The 11,612-nt window shown below is 40.2% G+C and overlaps 1 protein-coding gene across 2 annotated transcripts; it reads left to right on the top strand.

The window, feature by feature from the left end:
- Nucleotides 1–436: 436 nt before the first annotated feature.
- Nucleotides 437–11,176, top strand: LOC128503825 (ras-related protein Rab-6B-like). 2 transcript variants are annotated; one of them, XM_053474019.1, is made up of 8 exons: nucleotides 437–642; nucleotides 5,453–5,511; nucleotides 6,108–6,161; nucleotides 6,752–6,860; nucleotides 7,902–8,013; nucleotides 8,979–9,072; nucleotides 9,930–9,996; nucleotides 10,248–11,176. In XM_053474019.1, exons 1-8 carry the CDS (start codon nucleotides 567–569, stop codon nucleotides 10,310–10,312), a joined length of 636 nt encoding a protein of 211 aa, XP_053329994.1. In that variant the 5' UTR covers nucleotides 437–566; the 3' UTR covers nucleotides 10,313–11,176. The 2 variants fall into 2 exon arrangements, with proteins under 2 accessions (XP_053329994.1, XP_053329995.1); XM_053474020.1 differs by having other exon boundaries at nucleotides 440–642; nucleotides 6,755–6,860.
- Nucleotides 11,177–11,612: the final 436 nt, after the last annotated feature.

Here is an 11,612-nt window from a genome sequence, read left to right as displayed (position 1 = left end):
TTATCTAGGGCCGGCCCTGGACATACACTTTAAGTGTATGTATCGTGAGTAAAGTGCTGTGTAAATTGTTGGCACTATATAAACAAAATATAATAATACAACACTGCAATTCACTCATGTGCAGAAAACCATTCTGGATACCTAGAAAGGAGGAGATTTCAGGGGAGGAAAGAAGGACTCGGGTCCAGAGCCTCTCCTGAAGAAATTATAAAACGAAAGATTATTGAGCATGTTTACTGATGAATTTATCATAACACAATAATTTACTATTGTGAGACTACTACCGGGTATTATTGAAAAGCAGTGTTAATACACATTAATTTAAAGGCAGGCTTGACTGTCGCACTCGATAGTTGCCCCTCCCTGTGAATTACCTAGCTCTTCCTCCTCCCATGGGTATACCAATATGGCGGTGATTCTCCTTAGGGTCTGACAGGTTTCGAAGGCGCGCGCAGCCCCTCCCTCTTACGCACACTGACACATTTCGTGCTCGCTCACGAGTGCGTGCTTGCGCTTTGGTTCTGGTCGGTTCTGCTCGAGCTTGGTGATTCGGTGTCATTTTCATCATGAGCTCGGCCGGCGGCGGAGAGTTCGGGAACCCCCTGCGGAAATTCAAGCTGGTCTTTCTTGGGGAGCAAAGCGGTGAGAGCCAGTGATGGCGGGAGGGTGACAAATGAGTTAATGTCAGATATTTAGTCCTTGCAAATATATAGCGCATCCTTACGTGCATACGCATTATGTTTAAATATTGCTCGTGCATGATCTATTAATGCAATACACCGTATAAGCAAGCTGTCGTGTACATTGTATAGACGGGAGGCCTTTTAGAGGTAGGCAGGTTGGGGCGGAGAGTGTCTGAAATGGATGCAAGAGACACGGCAGGTTTCTGTCATCCGTGTACATTTTGCTCTATTTCGTGCCTCTATATGTTTAATCGTTGGGTGGGTAGAAGACGTGTTGATATCTGATTTATATAGGTTTAATCAGACGTATATTGGTTGGTGTTCATGTATAAATGATAAAAAATGGTAAGACTTTTAAGTGGGGGACATTTTTAAAATCCATCCACAGATCCATCGACCTTTGCGAGAAGTTACCAGTCCATTTATTGTTAATGGTTCATAAGGAGGGTTCTGCATCATGGAATGCATTTGTATTTCTGTGTATAAGGCACCATCATGATGCACTGTGCTGTCCTCTATAGAAGGAAAACAAAGCAGTCATGGTGGCATAGAGACCAGTAATGGTGGTCTGAGCATTTTGGATCTCCGTAAAGCGAAGGCCCGTGGGTCTTTGTGTCTGTTCTAGACACCCCTGTGGATCGGTTTTATTAAAGGCACATCGTACCTAGAAAATGAATTGTGGTGAATGGATGATCGCAAAATAAAGCCCTGGTTCTGTACTGTCCAAGTCTGGGTATGTTCGGTACGGACGTGACATTGTGATCCCGGTACTTTCAGAAGAATAGGGGAACTTTGAAGGCAGATGTAGTAGACGAAAAGGCCCAGCACCCCATCAAGCCCCAATTAACGCTGCTTTCATGAAATATTACAAATATACAAATTACTGAAATTTTCACTGTAGTTCACAATGCAGTTATTTAATTGAAAACAAGTAGAAAATACTAAATGATACAAAAAAACTAGACATCATGATACATAATGATACAAAAAACTAGACATGTCTTCTGTGAGTCAGCTTTGAGAATGCTGTGAAGGATCTCATAGTAGCATCTTTATTGTATATCCTTCACTTAGGTTATACACAAACCTAGGGCAAGTGTGGAATACAACCTTGCCACAAATATCTTTGTAATTGCTGATTTCTTTGTAATTGCTGATTTCTATGCTTACCCATGCAGCGAAGGATGGGCACACGACCCTATATAAAATAAAAGATGCTTAGGAAGTGTTTTAAAAAAGCTAAAATCCAGCAGTCAAAATTTTTAACTGTGATCTATACACTTGAAAGGGAAAGAAGGGTTTTGGAACCACTCCTAGTTCCTTGCATGGTAATTCTGCAAGAAACACTAAGCTGAGCCATAAATCCCCTCTCGTTGGCTGATGTCACCACCCTAACACAATGTAGCAGTCGTGCATGCTGTTATATTAGCCGGGAAGGTGAAAGGCATTGGCACCACTTGTGAGCAGACCCTTCACACTACTGCATTTATTCGCTGATCCCGTGTCATCAATTGACCAAATAATGTTTTGTAATAAACTGCTACTCTGCGTTCGCTTAGACACTGTCATATTTCTAGAAACTGTAGACATTGGAGACATCCAAAGTTTTGCAGTCATTTGGTGTTCGGAACATGTTGCCAAGTTAGCAAAGATAAAATAAGACAAAAGGGACATTTTCTAGGGAGGTGACTTTTAAGGTTTAAGGACAGCACTCACATGTAAATAGAGCTTCTGAAACTGAGTGCTTTAAATAAAATGATAGAATTCCTCACCAAAGACACTGCTAAATGCCTACGAGGGTGACCTCATCGGCTGTTTTCTACAGCACACGGTCGTTGTGCGTGTTGCTGGTGTGAGGTGCAGCCAGTGGCATATTGTGGTTCGGCGCTGTCTTATACCTAAGCAAGAGCAGTGGCCCCAGTGAAGCTTCTGCGCCGCTATCCTTCTAAGCGCTTTAATATGATGTCATAGGCTGAAAAAAGACATGCGTCCATCAAGTTCAGCCTTTCCTATATCTGTTAATTTTTTGCTGTTGATCCAAAAGAAGGCAAAAAAACCCCAGTTTGTCTCTTCTCAGTTTTGCACTAACAAGGGAAAAAATTCCTTCTTGACCCCAAAATGGCAGTCAGATTTCTCCTTGGATCAACAAGCTGTTTCCCCATAATTAAAGATTATATCCCCGAATATTATGTTTTTCCAAGTATTCATCCAGTTGCTGTTTAATGTGACCTCACCAGCTTTTTTTTGGGGGGGGGGGCAGTGATATCCCTGTTAACCAGCTCATTGAGCGGTGGCACTTGGCTCCAGAGGGCCTGCCATCCTTGGCCAGAATACATCACTAGATGCAACCCTGCAGTCCTTTCTGTGGGTTTATTCACCCTGCATATAGAATGGTAACAGCTACACAAGGAAACTGACTGACTGAGCTGAAGTGCACCTGAAGTAGATACAGTTGAGTTTCTGGTGGATGACAGAGGCAAAAGCTATTCTTGGTCTAACGCCCAAGCTTACAAACAAGTCATAGTAAATCACAGTTCTACGGTTTATAGCCTTTAAAAAAAAAAGTGGCAGATGACTCTGGTGAGTGGGATGTCCTTTAAGAGGAGATGGGAGATCAACCAACAAGAATGCAGTTTGTTCCATCATAATCACCCTCCTGGTGAGAATACTCGGGTGCAAAGCAGTTCTGTATAAGCAGTCTTAAAATTAAAGAGTGCAAAGGCGTAGAGGATTGTGATGAAAGTTAACGGTGAAACTTGGCTATCAAATACATTAACGTGCATATGATAGCTGGAGTGTCACTTTAAGTTCCATGTCTAGCAGACATACCATCATTATTATACCCAGGAACTGTCACATCCAAGATAAAACAGTAATTAATCCCATCTATAATTTACTCTGTTTTAGTGTTACGTTACACTACAGCCATCAAATGCACTTTAATGCATATTGTCTTTGAGTGATCCCTGTACGTTTTTGTGATGCCCCCTTTAAAATGCAGGGGGTTCACTGCAGCTACTTATCTATGTTCTGCTGCAGCTTCTCTCTGAAGAATTTCCTTTCCCATGCACAAACACACAGTACTTTAACATGTATTCTTCGATCTGTAGCAAATAAAACATTAAACAACTTAAATTAAGAAGTCGTAGCTCTGGAGACCTCCATTTTCCTGTGGAGTGCAGGAAAGCACTCTTACTGAAATCATCGGGAGCACTTTTTGGGCATACAAGCATTGGGTCTCGCATTGGAGCCAAACACATCTCCTTCAAGCCTAGAAGCATAGGATGACTGCTGTCCACCTTTATCCTTTCATTTTCTGTACCTCTGTTTTTAGAAACCACATATCAGCACAAGCAGAACATCGTAACTCGTGCCCTGTAACCAGTCTTGATTATTAAGCAGGCTGCTTATATGGATCCAGCACTACAGGGTCTTACAACTTCATGGCACCTCTATAGGTTGAATGCTTGCTGGCAGGGCCCTGTTTACCTAATATATCAGTTTGTCTTAGTCTGTCCTAGTTTTGTCATATCCTGTGTAAGAAGTGCTGTATACATAAAAGATAATAAGACAATTTGTACCTTAGAAGGTAGGTGTTTGTCCATGGCAAGATTTGTGGCATTTAGTGAAATGTCTCCTCAAGTGAAATTTTTTCTATAGAAGCGGTATAAAGTTAGTGGTTAATATGGAATCTGATAGCAATGCTTCAAGTTCCTGAAATAAAAGAAAAAGTAAGAAAATTACAAACTAATGCATTCTATAATGAAAATGTCTATGAATTACATTTTGTGTATTTTGCCTATTAAATATTTGTTGACCTACCATGACAATAAAGACTTAGAAACACCTACACTAGGTAATATTCTTTGAGCCATTTGGTCAGCTTTCTACAGGGACATTCAATGTAATTCTGAAAAACTCAAATCCTGTAAGGCTGGTTTTTTTGTAAGCGGATTATTTTCTGATCTGTATCAGTGGTGTTTGAAGGCCAAAGATCAGCTAAGGTGAAGACTAACAAGGGCTCACAGTCTGGCGTGACATCACTACAATCAGACTAATGTATGATGTAGGGGTTTCTGTGTGTGGCCTTTGTGGTTTGTTTTATTTGTGTCGTATATAATATCTGCATTCATCAGTGGCACCGACCATTACACCAACAGCGACTGTTACACTGCATCCAAAATACATAGACATTAATATGTAGCTGATTCCGCCCCACCCCCTTGCAGCTATAACCGCTTCCACTCTTCTAGGAAGGCTTTCCACAAGAGTTTGAAGGGTTTCTGTCGGAGGTCTAGGGCAACTCCAGTTAACCTGGCCCTGTCACATGCCTGGCTTGCAATCTCTGTTCCAGTTCATACCGAAGGTGTTTGATGGGGTTGAAGTCAAGGCTCTCAGTGGGCCGGTCAAGTTCTTCCTCCCCAAACTCATCTAGCCATGTCTTAATGGACCTTGCTTTGTGCACTGGGGCAGCCATGCTGGAATAGAAGAGGGCCAAAATGTCTTGTTATGCTCAAAGGGACACCATACAGTGTGTGTATGTATATATATATATATATATATATATATGTGTGAATATACACCTGATATGTTTTTTTTTTTGTTTTTATTTACAAACCAGGAAATAATTATGTTGAGTTGCTTTTAAAATAGCAAAAGCTTGGTCTAATTTGAAATATTTTGGGAACCATGCCTCCTGTCAAGCCTTTGAGCAAAACAGTGTGGCATATTTAATATTAATATTGTACATTGTTTTTCTTTTCTTGTAGTTGGCAAGACATCTCTTATTACTCGGTTCATGTATGACAGCTTTGACAACACATATCAGGTGAGTGTCTTGGGCTTTGACCTCTGACAGCATGCTGTTAATGTTAAGACTCTCTGATCATGGTATTTAGAGATTAATCCAGTTTAAGGATTATGCTGTACATGATGTTCTTAGTGTCGTCCTTAATAAATTGATGATCTGGATAGAATCACCTGCTTGATGTTTACTGAGCCAAACTTACACAACCACATTGCATGTACTAAGTATCTAGTACTATTAAGGGCCAGGCCACTGTGATGGGCAGCTGTCATCTTTTAATGTGCCTGTTGGGGAGGTCATAGATTTGCCTTAAAACCAGCACATTTTTATGGAGATCTGTGCAGACTTCTGTAGCATATTTTAGTTGGAACTCCAGGATATGGCTGTAACACCTCTAAACACATCAATGGTTGTTATATACAAAAAGTGATCCAGTGCAAGGTTCAAAAAGTGTGATTATGTTGACCAATGCAAAATACAACTCCTATGGGAACCAGTGGTATGGATTATATTTAAATTGAGAAGTTGTCCATATGACTCATTTTATATGATTGTATAAAACTTCAGACACAGATGAACTGTTCAATATATTTTTGCTGTGTTTTTTGTTTGTCCAGGCAACCATTGGAATAGACTTTCTATCTAAGACCATGTATCTGGAGGATCGTACGGTGAGTGACAAGTCTCCTGGTTTATAAACGTTGGCCAAGCAATTAATGCCTTATGCCGCAGCCAGCGTCAAGGGTCCTTACAAGCCACGTGTCATCGCAAGAATAGCGAAATTAGTCGCCGGAATGCCGGCGATGCTGGCTTCTGCTGTCAGGGGTGGGGGGAGTCCAGGCTGTCAAACAACAGCCTGATCTCCCGTGCAGCGGCAGGGATGTGTCCCTATCGCTACAAGAAGGGCAGGACGTACCGGTACGTCCATAGGGGATTCTTGGAATGCTTTTTTTTGGGTGTACCGGTACGTCCATAGGGGACTGATAGTTATTTTGATATTAACCTTGTCTTTCCTTTTTCTCACGCTCACCTCACTAGATTTCAGTTATTGAAAAGCTTTACATTTTAAGATCCATAAATTTTAAGGATGGATTGTGGGTTTCTGTGAGTGAATTGGATGGTTGCGGGTCTTTTAAACACTGCATTTGCTGTGAGAAACATTTCAGCATCGGTTTTAAGAAATGTCTTGAAATGCTTCCCTTTTTCATATAAGCGCTAACTTTCTCTCCGTCCTCTTTTCCCTTGTCCGGACTATTACTAGCAGGTGCGGCTGCAGCTCTGGGACACGGCAGGGCAGGAGCGCTTTCGCAGTTTGATTCCCAGCTACATCCGAGATTCCACCATTGCAGTGGTGGTGTATGACATTACAAGTGAGTATATCCGAAAATGTTGTTTTACTGCCTCCTGTTGACAATAATTGATATAGTATAGTTTGTGACTGTTATATCTAGCCACAAGTCTCTGTTTACTACACGAGTTTAGTTTTTATTGTTTGAGGGGGGCTGCTAAATGAATTTTTTTTATTTTCATTTTAGTCAGTCTCTCCTCTTTACTTTTCCTTTAAGGTAGGACTTCCCATATTAAATAATTTGTGTAACACTTAGTAAAAGCAGTTAACAGTATTGTGTGCTTGAATGGTGTGTGTATAACCATGCATCACCAGCAGTGAGAATACTGCTTTTTGGCATCCTGCACCGTAGCGGTAATTAATTTAGGATTTATTTTTAGGTGAGGATGATATACAGCCTCTGTGTGTCTAGAAGTGAGACACTTTATGAAAGGTTAAAGAGACAATCGTTTTTTTTTTGTTTGTTTACAAAAGGGAGAGTTTGCAAGAGACTTATGGTTTCATCTCACTGACTACGCATTACATAATGAAGGTCCCAACACAGCAGATTTAGAAAGAGCTTAGCGATCCCCTTATAATGTATAAAGAGTGCGATTTCTTCAAACTCCCCTCACTGGAAAAACTTGACAGGGTTGGACCTTCATGATGAAACATCGACGTGTCTGCAATCTGCCCTGCCAGCTTTCTTGTTTGTCATTAATTTCCAAAGATAGAACCATGCCCACACAGAAAGCTGATATTTACCAAAAAAAAAAAACCACGATGGCGATATCAGTAACAATTTTAACAGAAAATCAAGGTTTCATTTATATACGTTGGGATAGTAAGTTGGTGAGTTTCCAACTGCATGGGAAACCTACAATGCATACCCTTTTCTTCATTTACTTAAACCGTCAGCATTAAATAGTTAGGCAGAGCCTCCTTCCCATTAAAAGGTAGGTCAGAACGGTTATAGTTCAGTGTCAACATGTCGGGTTTAATCACTTTGAGTTTGCAGAAAAGTTTGTCCTCTACATTTCCTCTTTACTATTTGCTACTTTACCTTTTTGATTACTATGCACAGATCTGAACTCATTCCAGCAGACAGCCAAATGGATAGATGATGTGCGGACAGAAAGAGGAAGTGACGTCATTATCATGCTTGTTGGAAACAAAACAGATCTGGCAGATAAAAGGTAAGAATGTCTTGTCTATAAGACCCTAAAAATCTGTGCAACACATTTCAAAGTATATGTACCCGATCTACAGTAACGCAAGTGTGCTTACACTCATATCAACTTTGCCTTTATCATGTATTTTTTATGAATGTGTGTTTATGGATGCATTAAAAAAATATTTTTAGACATTCCCCAGTATTGCCATTTTTTAGTTTCTTCTAGTGCTTACACCACATGCATTACATATGTACCTAATCCACCAAAGGATTTGGGTGTTACTTTATAACGGTTTTCCTTGCTCTGCAGTGTTTTACTATAGAGGATAGTTAAGGTTTGATCATCATTTCCTCATACTTTCCTTTCATTTGTTAGGTTCACTATTTTTGTCCATCTATGCACAACATGGCTTGAAAGCATGGCTATTGATCCATCAACATGTACACTTTTTATTTGTGTTTTCCCACCGTCATCCTCTCCACTTTTTCCTTTGTCCGCTGTTCCCCTTTTGAGTTGCTCATTTTTTATTTTTGAGTTCATTTGGTTTTGTTCCATTGCTATAGACAGGTTTCAGTACAGAGGGCAAGAGGCTACTCGGGGACTGCATGTCTTGTATAAGAAAGCAGGTCACACAGGTACGTTACTTGCCGTCATAGCCAGTGAACAACACGCGTCATCCTTGTTTTATCACCACCGCCGCTGTTTCTCAAGTAGTTCTGAGCTTAAATATGGCAAAAGAGTTGAGAAAATGTTCTTGCAACCCGAAAACTAACGGTCCTTCCCATGAATGAGTTCTTCTCCAGAAGGTATCCCTAAAATGTAAACTTAAATGCTCAGTGGTTGTTTGAGAGGCTTTCCAAAAGAGCTTCTACATTTAGTCTATTTTTGTTTGTCTAAACAAAATGTGTAAATGCCCATTTTCTCAACATTTTACTGGCTGTTTGTTCTTTTTTTCATGTCTCTTCGTCATCGTCTCGGTCTTCCAGACAAATCACCACTGAAGAGGGGGAGCAGCGGGCTAAGGAGCTGAGTGTCATGTTCATTGAAACCAGTGCAAAAACGGGTTACAATGTCAAGCAGGTACAGTGTTCCTTTTCTCTACTAGACACGTTATCTTCCTCAGCGCAGTTTTAATTGAATGGCACCTTATCCTTTAAGTAGATGTGTATTTTGAAAGAGTCAGTGGATGTTAATTCAAGACAGGGGACCGACCGATTTCCAACGTTATGTGGAATGCTTTAGTAAACAGTAGATCATTCAAAGCATTAACGTACTTAAACATGCAAGCCGTAGACGTAAAGATATCCTGAATCTAAGACATTGCCAAGGACTGATTAATGTCTAAGTCTTTACGCTGGGAAAAGTGGGCAGACTAGATCATCAAGACTTAGCCATCAAACTCTATGTGCCTTCATAAGTATTTGTGTGACACGTTACATGGTTTTGTTAAAAAAAAATATATACACACTCATATAGCCCATACAGCCCATACAGAAATATATGTATATGTATAGTCCATGTAGAAAGTTTATCACTTTCTTGACTTCCCAATAGCAACATGGTTGAATTTTTCAAAATGTTTTAATGTTTGTGGATTTCTAATTGCATGCAAATGTGATTTAACATTATAATAGTTATCTCCCAAAAGGATGTTCATGTACTGTTGTAACTATCTACACCCTGGTGCTGCATGATGTAATATTATAGTTGACTGTGTAGGATGTTAGCTGTGTAGCTTTAGGATGTTTTTTTTTTTTGTGGAATTTAGTAGGCTTATTTTGACACCACTAGTGGAACATTTTACTCACATTAACTATTCATGCAGCCTACAAACAGCCCCTTTCTGTTAAGAGAGTCGTTGATGGTCTTGTTTGTATTTGGACATACGTATGAAGAACTAACAAAGGTTGATTAATAATGTGGACTCTTCTTACCAGCTTTTCCGTCGTGTTGCTGCTGCTTTGCCAGGCATGGATAGCACACCAGAGAAGAGCAAAGAGGACAGTATCCTTTACTTTTAAAATGTCATGGTAAAGGGGGTAAATATCTGGGATGATAGGTGATCAGTATTTGATTTGCTTTATTTCTGTACCACACATATTACACAAAGTTGAACAATCGGGAACTGTTTTTAGCTCAGTCTATGTACTTGCTTCCCAGGTAATGCTGCAATCTTAAACGGCAAATGCCTGTAGTATAAGGCTACAGCTGTATGTGGCAAGCATTATTTTTCTTTAACTATATTTCCTCCCCAGTGATTGATATCAAGCTAGAGAAGCCACCTGAGCAGCCAGTGACGGAAAGTGGCTGCTCCTGCTAACATCCCTGGATTTCTCACAGTCTGCTCTGAGATCCTGACTGCTGTCTCAGTGCACCAGAACGGAAAGAAAAGTGTCACTATTTATCTTAGATTCCCAATGTGTGGATGCAGTGTGTGCTCCATCATTTTATGGGGGGGTGGAGGAGCCCGTGACCAAACCACAGCCTTTCTCCCCCCACTCAAACTGCATGGTGTTGTGTATGGTTGGAGAATGAACATTTTCTGTATGTATAGTTTTTATTTCTTGCACTGTGGGCACTTAACTTGATGCCCTTTCAATTATCTCAATGTGACAAACTATTGGAAAGTTGTGCTGACATGTTCTTGTTTGTTACTGTAAATGCACCAGGATGCAGCTTCGTTACAGGAAGCTGAAACTACTCATTCAGGTCAACAACATTAACTCCAAAAAAGCAGGTACAAAGTTTGACATAGTCACACGAAGGATATAGTGCTTTCACCCTGAAGGAGTTAAGCATATGTCATTATCTGTTCAACTCTTATATTGTTCTAGTGCTTTATTTTGCCACTGACAGCACAAATGTCAACACTTATATGCTACTGACTTTAGTTTCCTTTATCTGCACTTGTTTACATACAATCTCCAGTTCTGTACATTATTAACACAATACTGTCCATTCCATTGTACCTTTTGTGTAATTACACGCTGGTTATTTGTTTTTATATCTGTGACACGTGGCTGGAATAGAATGTCCTCGGTAGGATGAATGTTGATCAGAGCTAGTTTTAAACCAAATGTTTCTTGGCCGCATTTAGAGCTGTGTTACACTACGCACACAGTCTGGCCATACTCGCCTATCTGAGTCGCCTGATAACTAAATGATCATTTTGTCGTCGTTCCCCCCCCACCACCACCACCACCCCAAAAAAAAAAAAAAAAAAACAGGAAGAATTCTGTGAGAAGGTTCCCTACTGTTCATATGTTTATAGCATTTACTTCCCTAAACTTCTGTTGAGGGCTGATAAAAGACAACCTTTGATCTGTGCGATTGACTTATTCCAGCCTGTGCACACCTGTTCTCCCTCTCATTTCTCTGCGTATTCCCTGTGCTGCATCCTGGTAGTCGCATTGATGTTTCTTTGTATACAGGGTCGGTCCTGCATTCTGGACCAGAACCTCTGATCAGTCAGTTGTATTGTAATTGCAAATCACTGGATTGTAAAAGATGAACAATAAATATTGATAATGAATAAACTATATAGTAAAATGTTCCCTGAAACATAATACTCCTTGGATGTCTTATATTGCGTATCTACCCTATATTACCTCCTCATAGCT

This window comes from Spea bombifrons, chromosome 8, assembly GCF_027358695.1.
Source record: "Spea bombifrons isolate aSpeBom1 chromosome 8, aSpeBom1.2.pri, whole genome shotgun sequence".
Taxonomy (NCBI): Eukaryota; Metazoa; Chordata; class Amphibia; order Anura; family Pelobatidae; genus Spea; species Spea bombifrons.
The sequence above is the reverse complement of the archived record's forward strand: the minus strand, read 5'-3'. Positions and strand labels throughout refer to the sequence as shown.